This window comes from Chiloscyllium plagiosum, chromosome 15 (genome assembly GCF_004010195.1).
Source record: "Chiloscyllium plagiosum isolate BGI_BamShark_2017 chromosome 15, ASM401019v2, whole genome shotgun sequence".
NCBI lineage: Eukaryota > Metazoa > Chordata > Chondrichthyes > Orectolobiformes > Hemiscylliidae > Chiloscyllium > Chiloscyllium plagiosum.
Window position 1 is genome coordinate 67,187,903 of NC_057724.1, and position 16,785 is coordinate 67,204,687.

General features: G+C 41.3%; 1 protein-coding gene across 5 annotated transcripts in view; it reads left to right on the forward strand.

The window, feature by feature from the left end:
• mtm1 (myotubularin 1) overlaps window positions 1–8,497 on the forward strand; it is a 161,876-nt gene extending 153,379 nt beyond the window's left edge. For all 5 annotated transcript variants that reach the window (XM_043705109.1, XM_043705113.1, XM_043705110.1 and 2 more), the window contains one exon: window positions 4,207–8,497. In XM_043705109.1, coding sequence (XP_043561044.1) covers window positions 4,207–4,383 — 177 coding nt within the window. In that variant the 3' untranslated portion in view covers window positions 4,384–8,497. The remainder of the gene's footprint in view (window positions 1–4,206) is intronic.
• The last annotated feature ends 8,288 nt before the right edge of the window (window positions 8,498–16,785 follow it).

Below are 16,785 nucleotides of genomic sequence, written 5' to 3' on the forward strand. Positions count from 1 at the left end.
TCCACTCCACCCTCCCCCCTGACCTATCACCTTCATCCCCTCCCCCACTCACCTATTGTACTCTATGCTGCTTTCTCCCCACTCCCAACCGCCTCTCGTTTATCTCCCCACCCTTCAGGCACTCTGCCTGTATTCATGATGAAGGGCTTTAGCCCAAAACGTCAATTTTACTGCTCCTCGGATGCTGCCTGAAGTGTTGTGCTTTTCCAGCACCACTCTAATCTAGACTCTGGTTTCCAGCATCTGCAGTCATTGTTTTTGCCTAGTATAAATACCTCCCTATTTCTCCCTTTTTTTTAGCTTTGACAAAGGCTCAGTTAGACTCGAAATGTCAGCTCTTTTCTCTCCTTACAGATGCTGCCAGACTTGCTGAGATATTCCAGCATTTTTACTTTAGCCTAGAGCAGTGTATTTTGAGCAGTACGAGTGCGCTAATGCTGTGTTTTTGAAGAAAGTGTGTTTTATTTGTTTGGTCATTTCTGGATCTGTGGATAATTATAAGGGGCGGAAGTGGTTTTTAGTTGGGTGATGTGCCCTTCCTGGGAGAAAGTGAGGACTGAAGATGCAAGAGATAAGAGTCAAAAAGTGCGGCACTAGAAAAGCGCAGCCAGTCAGGCAGCATCCGAGGAGCAGGAGAATCAGTTTTGAGCGTAAGCTCTTCAGGGATTCCATGATGAAGAGCTTATACTCGAAACGTCGACTCTCCTTCTTAGATGCTCTCTGACCGACTGTGCTTTTCCAGTGCTCTTCCTGTCAGATGTGGGAGATGATGAATCTTCCTGGAGACTGTCTGCAGTAATTGTGTGTTTGGTTGAGAATGCTATTGGAATGCATGGATTGGTTGGAGCAGCAGTTAGAGGCAATGAGTTTACAAGAGCAAAGGGGTGTGATGGATGGCAGTTTCAGGAAAATGGAGAAACTGCAGATAGAGACAGGTAGATAGTTAACTGCTCGGAATGGGGTAGACCATTTAGGACAGAGCTCAGGAGAAACTTCTTCACTCAGAGAGTGGTGGCTGGGTGGAATGCTCTGCCCCAGAGGGCAGTGGAGGCCCACTCTCTAGATTCATTTAAGAAGGAGTTGGATAGAGCTCTCAAAGATAGTGGAATCAAGGGTTATGGAGGTAAGGCAGGAACAGGATACTGATTAGGAATGATCAGCCATGATTATATTGAATAGCGGTGCAGGCTCGAAGGGCTGAATGGCCTACTCCTGCATCTATTGTCTATTGAATGGTAGGAGAGGTAGCCAGATAGTGCAGGAGTCTCCTGTGGCTATCTATCTTCATCTCAAACAGGTATGCTGGTTTTGATACCATGGTTGAGGGAGGTGGGATGGTGGTGACATCTGTTACCATGACCCCCTCTACTGTAATGAGGGGTATGTCAGGTTTCAAACGTTCGATTGGGATAGGAGACTCTCTAGTTTGGGGCACAGACAGATGTTTCTGCCGCCGTAAGAGGGACATCAATGCTGTATTAACTCCTCTGTGTTTGAAGGGGACCAATATTCTTGCAGTGAGATTTGCAAATGCAACTTGGGAGGCTTTAAACAAAAGGGTTGCGTGGGTGAGATTGGGGGTATGGTGTGGTGGTGCTGGTAACCAAAGCAATAGTGAGAAAAAGTTGAGGCTTGCACAGCAGGCGCAAGTCTAATAGTCAAGTCAGACAAGAGCTTGGCAGAGAATGAGGTAAGTCGACGTTTCAGGGCTTTTGCCCGAAATGTCGATTTTACTGCTCCTCGGACGCTGCCTGAACTGTTGTGCTCTTCCAGCACCACTAATCCAGAATCTTGTTTCCAGCATCTGTAGTCATTGTTTTTACCTAGAGAATGAGGTAAGACTAATAAATTAGACTGCATTTACTACAATGCAAGACACCTGTCAGGTGAGGCAACTGAACTCAGGGCATGATTGGCGCATGGGACTCAGATAGCTATTACAGAATATAGCTCAGGGGTGGGCACATCTGTCAGCTTAATGTTCTGGGAATAGATACTACAGAAAGTGTGGAAAGGGAGGCTAGAGGGGGGGGGGGGGTGAATGATGCTTTTGATTAGGGAGGACATTATTGTGTACTTAGGATATTCCTCAGAAATGTTCAAGTGAAGTTATGAGAGGAACTGAAAAATGAGGGGGATAATCACCTTGCTGGGATTGTATTATAAACCCCCACCGCCACTGTCACCACATAAGAAATTGAGAAGAAAATATGTAAGGAGATCTCAGAAATCAGGAAGAATAAGAGGGTGAAAATAAGGGATTTTAACTTTCCAAATGTACATTGAGACTGTCACAATGTTAAGGACTTGGGTGGGGAGGAATTTAAGTGTGCATAAGAAAACTTTATTATTCATTGTGTGATGTACCTACTAGAGAAGGAGCAATACCTGACCTATTGGAAAAAGGCAGGACAAGGGACTGAGGTGTCAGTGCGGGAGTACTTTGGGGCAACTGATCATAATTCTGTTCTAAAATAGCTATGGAAATGGATAGAACTGAGCATAAAGTTAAATTTCTAAATTGCAGTAAGGGCAATGTTGACTATTGGACTGGAACTTACAGAAGTTAATTGGAGGAGGCTATTTGCATGTAAAGGGATGTTTGGGAAGTGGGAGGCCTTGAACACTGAGGTAATGAGAGTTTAGGGACAGTATGTTCCTGTTAGTGAAAGGTAAGGCTGGTAGGTGTAGGGAATGGTGGATAACTAGAGAAATTGAGATTTTGGCCAAGAAAAAGAAGGAAGAATGTATCAGGTATTGACAGCTGGGATTGAGTGAATACCTAGAAGTATAAGCGCAGTAGGAGTATACTTGAGGGAAAAGAAGAGGGCACAAAGGGGAGATGAGATAGCTTTGGCAAATAGAGTTAAAGTGAGTCCAGAGAGAATCTGTAAATATGTTAAGGGCAAAAGAGTGACTAGGGAGAGAATAGGGCCCCTTTAAAGATCAATATGTGAAACTACAGACTGTGGCCATCAATATTTCGAGCTACAGGAGATGGGTGAGATACTAAACAAATAGTATGCGACAGTATATACTGTGAAGAAAAACATGGAAGCAAGGGAACTTGGGGAAATAGTGATGTCTTGCAAAGAGTTCATATTACAGAAGAGGAGATGCTGGAGGTTTTAAAACCAATAAAAGGTTGATAAGTCCCTGGGAACTGATCAGACATTTCCCAAATCTTTGAGGGAAGCTGGGGAAGAGATCACTGGGCTCTTTGTTGAGATATTTGCATTATCGACAACCACATGTGAGGTGCTGAAAGACTGGACATTGGCTAATGTGGTGCTGTTGCTTAAAGGCTGTAAAGAAAAATCAAGGAGCTACAGACTGGTTAGCCTTACATCAGTGGTGGATAGGTTGGTGGGGGTGTGATTCTGAGGGACGGCATTTACATAGGTTTGGTAAGGCAAGGGCTGATTAGTGATAGTCGTGTGGCACAGTGTGTGAGAAATAGTGTGTCTCTGATTTTTTTGTAGAGGTGACAAAGAAGATTGATGAAGGGAGAATGGTAGACATTGTTTATGTGGACTTCAAAGTGTTCGGCAAAGTTCTGCATGGTAGACTGGTCAGTAAGTTTAGATCATTTGGTATCCAGGGGAGCTAGCTAATGGGATACGAAATTGGTTTGAAGGTAGGAGATCGGGTGGTAATGGAGAGTGCTGGAAAAGCTCAGCAGGTCTGGCAGCATCTGTGAAGAGAAATCAAAGTTAACATTTTGGGTTCGGTGACCCTTTATCTTTTCTGAAACGTTAACTTGGATTTCTCTTCAGGTGGGACTAGATTGGGTTGGGATATCCGGTCGGCATGGACAGGTTGGACCGAAGGGTCTGTTTCCATGCTGTACATCTCTATGACTCTATTTTGTTCCTAGATCTCCTGAGCTTTTCCAGCAACCTCTGTTTTTGTTTCTGACTTACAGCATCGCAGTTCAGATGGTGGTGCGTGTATGGAATCAGCAGTCTGAGGAAGTAGTGAAGGCTGGCACAAGAGAACATTTAAAAGACATCTAGATTGATACATGAACAGGAAGGATTTAGCAGGATATGGGTCAAATGCTGGCAAATGGGACGAGGTCAGTTTGGGATGTCCGGTCAGCATGGATGAGTTGGGCCAAAGTGTCTGTTTCTGTGCTGTGAGACTCTGACTGTATAAGTATTAATATTATATGGTAACAGTCTCTCTTGTCTCCTCTTTGAGTAGCAGGACCCAGTTCAACAGCGATACAAGGAGTTGTTGGTTGTACGGGAGCAGTTGCTGAAGAAGCTAGAGGAGCTGCAGATTTCAGACACTCCAACAGGAATGCTTCCCCATGTCTCCAATTCGTCACCTTCATCTTCTCCAGTGCCAGTATCTCCACACTCTCAGACAATGCTTTGAGACGTGTGCGTGGACAATTCCAAATACTTGCAGTACTGCTTATGTTAGAGACTCTTTAAAAAAAACTCATTTAAGCTATATTGCAGCATGTTAAAAGAATGCTGGCTAGGGTTGTTGATTTATTTGCATGTTAATACTATAATTTCTCTTTCTACAAAAAGTGAATTAAAGATATTTTGATAAATGGCGTTCTAAATGATGTTTGTGCCTTTGTTTGAGTGGTAGCAGGCTGCCATTTATTTAGGGTTACTGTCCTGCTCTTTTTGTTTCAGTCTGTAGTCACGCTGACTGTCTCAATCACTGAGTAAACAGTGGTCTTATTCATCTCAAATCTATATGAGTAGTGAGGGTCTGTAGAGGACAGCGATGAAAGCTCTACGGATTGCTGCAAGAACTGACCAGAAAAAAACTGATTGGTGCACAAATAGCTTATATATGGCTTTTACTGCAAGTTACTGATCATGTATAGTTTGCTCCTTTGGTGATCCCTAGCAAATGAAAATAGTACTGTAGTATAAATGGAGCTTTTGTAGGGTCAGTGGCAAGCAAAAGCAGAAGGTGAGAAGAGATTTTGAAAACAATTTGGGAGTGATGTTGATCTTGGACAGAATCTCAAACTGGTGATAGTGGGCAATGGACAACCTGCTTTACATTGCACCAGGTACCGAATACTGAATCTCAATTTCCTCATGATCTGCTGCTGCTCAAGCTGAATTTCAGCCCCCGGTGTCTTTTTGCATGACTACAGCTGGTCAATTCCTCCACCTCCTGTTATGCATTTGTTTTCAGTATCAAAATATAAATATAAAAGTTATCAGTTTATTTCTATTAATATTTTATAAGTTTAGTTCTCCCTTTGTTTTAAATAAGTAGAATCTCTCCCTGACTGGAATTCAGTCTATACCTACAGCATTTGCAATTAATATGATCCCCTAAGCAAACACCTGTATTCCTGGTCGTTCTCTACACCTGCATTTTATGAGCTTGTGTAATTGGCCAAAATATTTCCCCCATTTATTTTTGTATTACTTTGAGGAGCTAAAAAGGTAATGCAAAATTTAAAGAAATATGAACTAAATTAAACTACTCGTACCTGAAAATGCTGATCATTTTATTCATTTCTTTAAAACTATTATACTGATATTAAGTGAAATTAGGTTTAGGATTTTGTACAAATGTTTTGTTTTTAATGGATAGTACGACTGCGTTTGGAAATGGGTGACTATCTGAAGCATTTTAGCAGCTACTTATTTTTTCCCTCTAACCAATTTACTTCTGTGCAATGCAGATCTGAAAATAACAACAGTGGGGGACAAGCACTGTCCTTCATAAACCTGAAAATTACAGTTGCCATTGTTATATGTTCGCCAAACAGTTGTCTGATATTTTGCCAAAGGTGTTAATTCATTGCGAATTACCATGTATTTACTGAAATAGTCAACAAGGGGATGCTCTGAGTAGCACCAACAACAATTTTCTCTAGTGTTCCAAATGTAGTATCTAGGAAAGCAGAATTTTTTTTTAGTGCAATGTTTCTTTCAGTAACATAGGCTTTTTCAGTTCCATTTACACAAATCAAATTTGATCAATTTTAATTTCATGCTTTTCACCTGTGTCTTTTGCATTGGAGCTATTTTTCATTGAATGTATTTTTGACAGCAAAATATTTACCATGATTCACCTTTTTTAGGGAAATCAAAGGTGATATTGAGAATTTAGCTAAATTGGCAAAACTCACTGTATAGAAAGGGCATGAATACTTGCTAGTATGCTCTAGGCTGACAGTTCTTTTCACGATTAAGGAAGGGTCATTTTGTTGAAGGCGTTCAGAACAGATGTTAAATCAAGTGCTCATCTACCAGTTCATGTAGACGTAAAAGATCCTATGCTGTATTCTAAGAGCACTAGGGGAGTTATGTTGGTCAATATTCATTCCTTTGCTGTTTGTGGTGCTTCGTTTGATGCACAACTTTACATGCATAACAGTAATTGCATTTCAGAAAGTAATTAATTGGCACTGAAGTGCTTTAAACATCCTGAGGACATAACACTTTATATAAATGCAAATTTGTTCTTGCAGATTTATCACAAATTGAGCACACTTGAAATAATTCTTCAAAATTCGTACAATATCCAAATTTAATTCCAGAAGACTTGATTCGATTTATATGCTTTCTGGTTTCTGCCATTTACACCTTATATCACTGCACCAGGAAAACCAAAGAAATTGTTTGTCCTTGAAAAATTTACATCTGCTTGAACTTGTTGAGTTTCTATTCTACTTCTCAAACTTAGTTCAACTTCCTACTGTTTGCAGTTGAACTTTAATTGTTTTAATCTACTAGGCCATATCTACATTCAAGACCTAAGCCGTAATCTGGGGCTGAAAACATTACATACACCACCTTTGGAATGATTTTTTGCTAGTAGATCAGACATTTCTACATGTTGAAGTTGGACGTGCTTGGAGACAGATATACATGACAAGCATTCAGGAAGGGTTTGGCCAGTTGAAGTTTATGCCACTGTCCCTCAATGGTTGTTCCCTGAATTTTCTGTTGCACTTGATTGTTTTTGGGGATGGCACATTCTCTTCTATTTTTGGTTTAGTTAGGTCATTTATTATTTTGGTTAAAAATGCTTTAATGTAAAATGTTTGAATTGAATATTATAAATTACTTTGGTTCAGCAATAAATATTTGCAATGCATAATCTATTTTAACATTGGTTAAGCATTCCACATATACAGTATTTGTCAAAAGTCAAGACTGGTAAAGCATTTTACTTTTGGCTGATCTGTATTTTGGAACATATTCCCTTTTAAATAGCAAACCATAATAGCCAAAGGTCTCTATTCTGTGGGTTATGAAGCATTTGGTAATTAAAGTTTGAATTAATGACAGATTAAACTGTTACATTAAGGCTGATGCTCACAGAATCTGCTAATGTTTACAAATTACGTTTTGTGGCCAAGCAGCATTGCTGTCATATTTGTTACTGTTTAGTATTCAGATACTTCTATCTTGTTGATGGTCTGAATTTTGCTAGCCTGTTGTATAATTGCAAGAAGTGGAAATTTTAGACTGAAATGTTCCTGTATGCTGCACACAATGCATTGCGACTACTGACTTATGTATTCATTTTGTTTAATGTCCTCAAAGAAAACATCTTCCCTTGAAATGAGTGTCTGATTTACAGTAAAAAGGGCTTTTGTAACTGAAAATATAAGTAAATGGGAATAAATTAAACATCCACAGGGCTCTCCTGGGATTGATGAGACCTGAGGGGAGGAAGTTTCATTAGAATTAGAAACCCTTAACAATATGATGCAACCTATTGTTAATCACTATTGAATGTTCACTTACCACACTGTACATTTAATTTCATGGAAGGTTTGCAATTGAACAAAAATTGCTTTTAATGGTCACTAAACCGTTTTCATGACTGCTAATTGTTAAAATCATCAATCACGCTTGAATAAATCAAACAGCAGTTGCATATTTATTAGATTGTTTTAAAAAGTCTCAACATCACACTTGGGTTTTAAGCATAGTTTGGTCCAAATGCACTTCTATTTTGTTTCTTTTGAGTCAGTGTCCTTTTTGTGGCTGTCTCAGATTTACTTGACAATTATGGTTTTGCTACTACAGAGTGGACCAGAATCAATTTGCAAGGGAGTGAAATTCTTGCATTCATTAACTCCGTGAAAATGGTGACTTCTGTGTTTTAAGTTGGAATGCAATATTCAACATCCATTGACATTTTTGTAAATTTTTCAATGCAGAAATTTCACCCTCACTGGTGTGTACCATTTGTAGCTTGTCCATATATTTTCTGATCATTTAATTGTACTCAGGACATTTGCCTTTAACATAGCATTGTGTTTTCTTTCCCCCTATGATGGGTCAAATTACTAACTATAGATTCAGGAATGTTGATAATTAGATAATATTCCATTATTATGTAAGTAATAGAAGACACATTTTCGCATACTGTACTTTGACAAGTTGATTATAGTTAAACAGTGTACAAAATTTATCTATATTGTATGTGTCCTGTACAGTCAAATATGCTGTCTAGTTATTGTGAAATAAAAATCAACAATAATATAACACTCCAGATTTTGCAATATTTCTGTCAACATATTAAGCTTTAATTTCTGACTCTTAACTTGGAGCACGGATTGTGCAGGACACTCTTAAGTGGGAGGGGTAGGTGCTGCTTAGTGCAGTTAACTAGGTAATGTGGTTCAGAACAGTAGCGTGGGTTCAGTTCCTGTTCTGGCTGAGATAGACTTGGGACCTGTGCCTTGCCTGACCCAAGAGTGGAAGGCAATGGGATGCCACCACTGAAGCCATGGAAAATAATTCAAGATGAAACATCAGCAAACAATGAGCCAAGGACCTGCATTCAAGAATGTGTAAGAGATCACAAAGTACTGTATAAATTGCAAATTTGCAAAAGTGCATACACGTTGTAAACAAAAATAAACATTTGCAATTCAGACACATACCAGAAACTAGAGTCTGCAACTTAATTGACCTACCTATAAATGAAGGCATGGTTATGATCTTGAATCTTTGAATGAATTCAGTTTTTGTAATTTATGGAATGTGGCCAGGATTTTGTGTATCCTGGTGATCTGCCCCCTGGAACTGCTGTAGTCCATGTGCTGTAGATTGACCCACAATGCCCTTAGGGAGGGAATTCCAGGGTTTTGACCCAGCAGCAGTGAAGAACTGACGATGGATTTCCAAGTCAGGATGGTGAGTGACTTGGAGGGGAATTTCTGGTCTTAGTTTTCCCATGTATCTGCTGCCTTTGTCCTTCTAGATGGACACTAAATGTGGTCATGTGTTGGGAGGGTGCTGTCTAAGGAATCTTGGTGATTGTCTGCAGACCACTTTGTGGATGGTTCACACAGTTGCTACTGAGCATCAGTGGTGGGGGTAGTGGATGTAATTCCAATCAAAGTGATTGCCTTGGTGTCATGAATCTTAAGTGCTATTGGAGCTTTTGTTATTTGGTCTTGGGATGTGGGCATTTATTGTCCAGACAGACAATGCTTGTGTGGCTGGAGTCACATGTGGTCCATACCTAGGAAAGGACTGCAGGTTTTTATAACGATCAGTGTAGTTATACAGTCAACGTTAGGCCTGTTATCTATCCTGGATTTTATTGAATTCACATTTCACCATCTTCCAATGTGGGATTCAAACCAATGTCACCAGGGGTTCTGGATTGCTAATCCAGTGACATTACCCCTACACCACCTCTCCTTGCTGCACTGATCCACGCAGGTGGGGAGTGTTGACTTGTGCCTTTCACATGGTGGACAGACTTTGAGGTGACCAGATGAATTGCTGGCTGCAGTTTCAAACCTCTGACCTGCTTTTGTAGCAACAATGTTTATATAGCTGATCCAACTCAGTTTCCTGTCGATCATAACCTCCAGCATGTTGATTATTGGGGATTCAGTGATGGTAATGTCATTAAAAAGTTAAGGATACTGGTTTGACTCTCTTTGAGATGGTTATTGCACATCCATTGCGTAGATGTTATTTACCACTTGTCCCAACCTGGGACATTGTTCAAGAAATAACGAACTATAGATACTGAAGAAATGGAACAAAAACAAAAATAGTTGGAGAAACTAGGCAAGTTTGGCAGCATCTGTGGATTGAAAGCAGAGTTAGAGTCTAGTGAGCTGCCTTCACTCAACCTGAAACCTGAGCATCCTATTTCTGACCTTACAATGGAGGGAAAGTCATTGTGGGAACAGCTTAAGATGTTCGGGCCAAGGAGGACTTAGCTGATCTCTGAAACAGCCTAGTAATTTCTTTGAGGTAATTGACCTGCAACAACACAAGCCATTGTACGATGTGCGAGATATGATTCTAACCAGCAAATGTTCCTCTGTACTCCCCATTCCCGTTGACTCCAGTTTTGCTGGGATTCCTTGATGCCATACTATTAATTGATAGAATGGCTGTAACCTTATACTGATTGTGAAATTTATTAAAGCCTTCAATGTACAATTGTCCGGTGTCTATCGCTTCTGATTCTAGTAGTGTGCAACCTTTTTGCAGTGGCTACTTAGTGTGCTGTTGAATGACTGACGGCCGAATGTAGGGTTGTGATGAGCTACCACAAATTTAAACATGACTGTGATGTTTAAATAACTTTTGAGCAGACAATGAGGTGACTGCCTACTTGTACTATTTCCAGACTTAATCCAGAGATCCAGGTAATGGCCTGGGTTCAAGTCACATGGTAGAATTTGAATTCAATAAAAATCTGGGATTAAGATTCTAATGATGACTATGAAATCGTTGCCAGTTGTCAGAGCAACCCATCTAGTTCACTGAAGTCCATTTGGGAAGGAAATTTGCCATTCTTACCTGGTCTGGTCTACATATGACTTCAAACTCTAGCAGTGTGGTTGCCTTTCAGCTGCTCTCAGGGCAATAAATACTGGTCTAGCCAGTGCTGTCCATGTGCTGTGAATGATTTTTTTTTCAAAAAACCTATTCTCAGATAGACAAAGCATAGCATGTAGAGTCTGTACTGCTAGTTCTAATATAACACGTTTATTTGGATTATATCTGCGATAAATGCCATTGGTTCTGAATCCTATCAGATTGAACCGATCGGTGGGAGAGACAGAGGCAATGAAGAATTTACAAGAGCAAGGGAATGTGATGGATGGCAGTTATAGGAAGAGAGAAAAAATTCAGATGCAGTCACATAGATGGGTTAACTCCAGGAAAGGTAAGAGAGGTAGGTAGGAGTCTTCAGTGGCCATCCCCATTTCAAACCAATATGCTGTTTTGGAAAATGTAGGGGGTGATGGATTCTTAGGGGAACGTAGCATGAACAGCCAAGTTTCTGGTAATGAGACTGGCTCTAATGCAGTAAGGGTTCCCAGAGATCGACTGTGTGAGGGGACTCTCTAGTCCAAGGTACAGAAGACGTTTCTGTAGCCAGCAGCAAAAAATCAGAATGGTGTGTTGCTTCCCTGGTGCCAGGATTAAGGATACCTCAGAGGGTGCAGAATGTTTTCAAGGGAGAGAGAGGCCAGCAGGACGTCATTGTACACATTGGAACCAATGACATAGGAAGAGGTTGAGATTCTGAAGGGAGATTACAGAGAGTTAGGCAGGTATTTAAAACCGAGGTCCTCGAGAAGTAATATCCGGATTACTCCGTTGCTATGAGCTAGCGAGGGCAGGAATAGGAGGATAGAGCAGATGAATGCATGGCTGAGGAGCTGGTGTACGGGAGAAAGAATCATATTTTTGGATCATTTGGAAGCTCTTTTGGGGTAGAAGTGACCTGTACAAGAAGGACAATTTGCATCTAAATTGGAAGGGGACCAATATAGTGCCAGAGAGGTTTGCTAGAGCTGCTTGGGACGATTTAAACGAGGAAGGTGGAATGGGGGGAGCAGTGGAACCAGGAAGATAGTGAAGAAAGAGATAAATCTGGTACAGTTGAGAAAAGAAGCGAGTCAAACAGTCAGGGCAGACAGGAACAAAGCAGAGAACAGGGCAGGACTGATAAATTAAACTGCATTTATTTCAATGCAAGAGGCCTAACAGGGAAGGCAGATAAACTCAGACCATGATCAGAAACATGGGACTGGGATATCATAGAAATTACAGAAACATGGCTTAGGGATGGACAGGATACAAATGCTACAGGAAGGATAGAAAGGGAGGCAAGAGAGAAGGGGGGGGGGGGGAAGTGGCATTTTTGATAAGGGATAGCATTACAGCTGTACTGAGAGAGGACTGAGAAATAAGAAAGGGATGGTCACCTTATTGGGATTGTATTATAGACCCCCTAATAGTCAGACGGAAATTGAGAAACAAATGTGGTAGGTGATCTCAGTAATCTGACCAGTTCTAGTGTACCAAAGATAGACTGGGATTGCCATAGACTGACTTACATGGAGAGGAATTTAAGTGTGTACAAGAAAATTTTCTGATTCAGTATGTGGATGAGCTTACTAGACAAGGTGCAAAACCTGACCTACTCTTGGGAAATAGGGCAGGGCAGGTGACTAAGGTATCAGTGGGGGAGCACTTTGGGCCTGCGACCATAATTCTATTAGTTTTAAAATAGTGATGGAAAAGGATAGACCAGATCTAAAAGTTGACGTTCTAAATTGGAGGAAGGTCAGTTTTGACGATATTAGGCAAGAACTTTCAAAAGCTGATTGGGGCAGATGTTCACAGGTAAAGGGACAGCTGGAAAATGGGAAGCCTTCAGAAATGCGATAATGAGAGTCCAGAGAAAGTATATTCCTGTCAGGATGAAAGGAAAAGCTGGCAGGTAGAGAAAATGCTGGATGATTAAAGAAATTGAGGATTTGGTTAAGAAAAAGAAGGAAGCATATGTAAGGTATAGACAAGATTGATCGAGTGAATCCTTAGAGAGTATAATGGCAGTAGGAGTATACTTAAGAGGAAAATCAGGAGTGCAAAAAGGGGATAAGAGATAGCTTTGGCAAATAGAGTTAAGGAGAATCTAAAGGGTTTTTACAAATACATTAAGGACAGAAGGGTAACTAGGGAGAGAATAGGGCCCCTCAAAGATCAGCAAGGCGGCCTTTGTGTGGAGCTGCAGAAAATGGGGGAGATACTAAACGAGTATTTTGCATCAGTATTTACTGTGGAAAACAACATAGAAGATATAGAATGTAGAAAAGTAGATGGTGACATCTTGAAAAATGTCCATATTAAAGAGGAAGAAGTACATGATGTCTTAAAACTCATAAAAGCGGATAAATCCCCAGGACCTGATCAGGTGTACCCTAGAACTCTGTGGGAAGCTAGGGAAGTGATTGCTGAGTCTCTTGCTGAGATAATTGTATCATCGATAGTCAAGGTGAGATGCCGGAAGGTTGGCTAACGTAGTGCCACTGTTTAAGAAGGATGGTAAGGACAAGCCAGGGAACTATAGACCAGTGAGCCTGATGTCAGTGGTGGGCAAGTTGTTGGAGGGAATCCTGAGGGACAGGATGTACATGTATTTGGAAAGGCAAGGACAGATTAGGGATGGTCAACGTGGCTTTGTGCATGGGAAATCATGTCTCACAAACTTGATTGAGCTTTTTGAAAGTAACATAGAGGATTGATGAGGGCAGAGCGGGAGGTGTGATCTATATGGACTTCAGTATGGTGTTCACCAAGACTCCCCATGGGAGATTGGTTAGCAAGGTTAGGTCTCATGGAATACAAGGAGAACTCGACATTTGGATACAGAACTGGCTCAAAGGTGGACGACAGAGGGTGGTGGTGGAGGGTTGTTTTTCAGACTGGAGGCCTGTGACCAGTGGAGTGCCACTAGGATTGGTGCTGGGTCCACTTTTATTTTATCATTTATATGAATGATTTGGATGTGAGCATAAGAGGTATAGTTAGTAACTTTGCAGATGACACCAAAATTGAAGGTGTAGTGGACAGTGAAGAAGGTTACCTCCGATTACAGTGGGATCTTTATCAGATGGTCCAATGGGCTGAGCAGTGGCAGATGGAGTTTAATTTAGATAAATGCGAGGTGCTGCATTTTGGGAAAGCAAATCTTAGCATAACTTATACACTTAATGGTAAGGTCCTAGGGAGTGTTGCTGAACAAAGAGACCTTGGAGTGCAGGTTCATAGCTCTTCGAAAGTGGAGTTGCAGCTAGATAGGATAGTGAAGAAGGTGTTTGGTATGCTATCCTTTATTGATCAGAGTATTGAGTACAGGGGTTGGGAGGTCATGTTACGGCTGTACAGGACATGGTTAGGCCACTGTTGGAATATTGCATGCAATTCTAGTCTCCTTCCTATCAGAAAGACGTTGTGAAACTTGAAAGGGTTCAGAAAAGATTTACAAGGATGTTGCCAGGGTTGGAAGATTTTAGCTACAGGGGGAGAGGCTGAACAGGCTAGAGATGTTGTCCCTGGATCGTCGGAAGCTGAGGGGTGACCTTATAGAGGTTTATAAAATCATGAGGGGCATGGATAGGATAAATAGACAAAGTCTTTTCCCTTGGGTGGTGGAGTCCAGAGCTAGAGAGCATAGGTTTAGGGGGACTGGGGAAAGATATAAAAGAGACCTGAGGGGCAACTTTTTCACGCAGAGGGTGGTACGTTTATGGAATGGGCTGCCAGATGAAGTGGTGGACACTAGTACAATTGCAACATTTAAAAGGCATCTGGATGGGTATATGAATAGGAAGGGTTTGGAGGGATATGGGCCGGGTGATGGCAGGTGGGACTTGATTGGGTTGGGATATCTGGTCGGCATGGACACGTTGGACCGAAGGCTCTGTTTCCGTGCTGTACATCTCTCTGACTCTAATTTGCCTAACTCAATTTGTGAATTGCTGACGATTTTTATCAAGCGAACGCCTGTTCGCTGTTACGCGATTCTCATGCCTGGCACTAGGTGTCGTGGTGCGCGGAGGACTGGACTCCGCGTCGGCATCACGTGATCAGTTGGCTCGCGTGCTTTCTGGTTAAGAGCTTCGTGAAAGGTATTGTCAAATGTTTATGCTAGTGGACTTGGAAAGGCGTTGTGAAAATGTCTCTGCAGCCTGAGAACAAGAAGCTGGGAACCTTCTGTTAATTTAAAAACTTAGAGTTGAGACAAGAGTGAAATTTCACTGGAATTAACGAACAGTAAAAGGGACGGTGTTAAGGAGCAGCTTGAAACTTGGCTTTGTTGTTTGTATTAAGCGCTTCTTCCTCTTGGTTTAAAAATATGTTCAGATGTTAAGAGTATCTGCAGACTCGAGTGAATCTGTTCCAGTGACTAATCACCATGGTAACCACCTGCAGGAAAGGACAGTACAGGGGCTTGGACATGGTCAGTCAGCTGCTCAGGGTGGTCAGAGTCAGGGAGAGAAAGATGGGTGGCACACTGTTACGTTTGATGCATGTGTGGAGATGTCCTGAGGGGGTGAGTAGAGAGTGTGTGCAGAAGAGATTCAGGGTTAGTCAGGGTCAGATATTAGTGGGGAAGATGTTGCAGGAAATGGTGGGTACAGTAGCAGTGATAGAGTGAGTGTGAGGTATCAACGAGAAGATCGTGGCACTTTCACTGGCAGAGTGGAGGAGGTCATTGATCTTCTTCCTGCATTCTGTGCATTCCTTCAGATGGTTGAGACTGCGCTGGCCTGGATGGTAACCCTGGTCCAGGTTGGCGTGTTTCCAGTAAAATGCCGTACTCTGTTGGCCTGGATGTCCTACCTCTGCATCACGCCATCCTCATCAGCAACATTTCCATGTCCCTGCCCACAAAGAGAGGCACCGATTTTCCATTGTCTGCCACATCCAAGGCACCAGTGTCAGGAATCATGCAGGGCAGCTCCGGGTTGATAACTCTTGTCTGGGTGTGCAATATCTTTTTAAAGATGGTGCTGCACCGCACACACATTGATCAATTTTGGGATATCCAGGAAGTGGTGAGTTGTTTTGGAAATGGTAATGGTATGATGGTGTTAGAATGTGTGAGAGAGTGTTGAAGTGTTGGGTAGGCAATAAATCAGGTGGGTTTTGTAAAATAAGATGATAGATATCCTCAAGCATCACAATGAAATCCTCTGAAACTTAATGAAAGAAATTAAGATTCAGCCCTTGATCTATCAAGACAGGTTTCATTCTGAGATCTGACTTGTGAAGTGTTATTATTGGATGGGATCAGAAGATTGGCTAGAATGTAGTATAGCCAGCAGGTTTCAATGCCATTTGAGCATAGTTGAAGTTTTTGATGAGTTGTACTATACAATACCACACAACAGATCAGTTACAGTGAAGGTCTAGACTCCTCCCAAGGGGCCTCTTGGTTCGAGATCGGTCAAAGAATCACTAGGACTAGTCTGTTTAAAGCAACGTTACCAGTTTAATAAATTAAGGCAGCCTGGCGCAGATTTGTCCAGCAACACTGAGGTTAAAAGCTTCTGTGTTCCGTGGAGAAATGGCGCAATTACATTCGAAAATTACACATTGTTTATATGTTTTTTAAGAGATACTACAGCCTTAATTAGAAGAAAAGACCAATCACACATAATAAGGTGACATGATTTACAGCAGGTTAATCCAATGACATTCCCTGGGAAAGGATTTTTAACTTACATAGCGCACCATCCCATGCTTAGTAGTTCAAGGTTAGTTCAAATACCAAATCACTTGTCTTATGATTCATATTATGAAAAATCCATTGTTCTCTCTTATCTCTAAATACAACCAACTTAGCAAAGCATCAGTTCAAGTTCACAGGGTCAAATCATTACTTGCAGTCATTTTGTTGTGCTATTTTAAATTAAAAAGCCATTTTGTGGTTAATAAAAATCTACAGATACTTGTTGCTTCTGACAACAGCCTAAATTCAAACTTTAGATCCTCAACA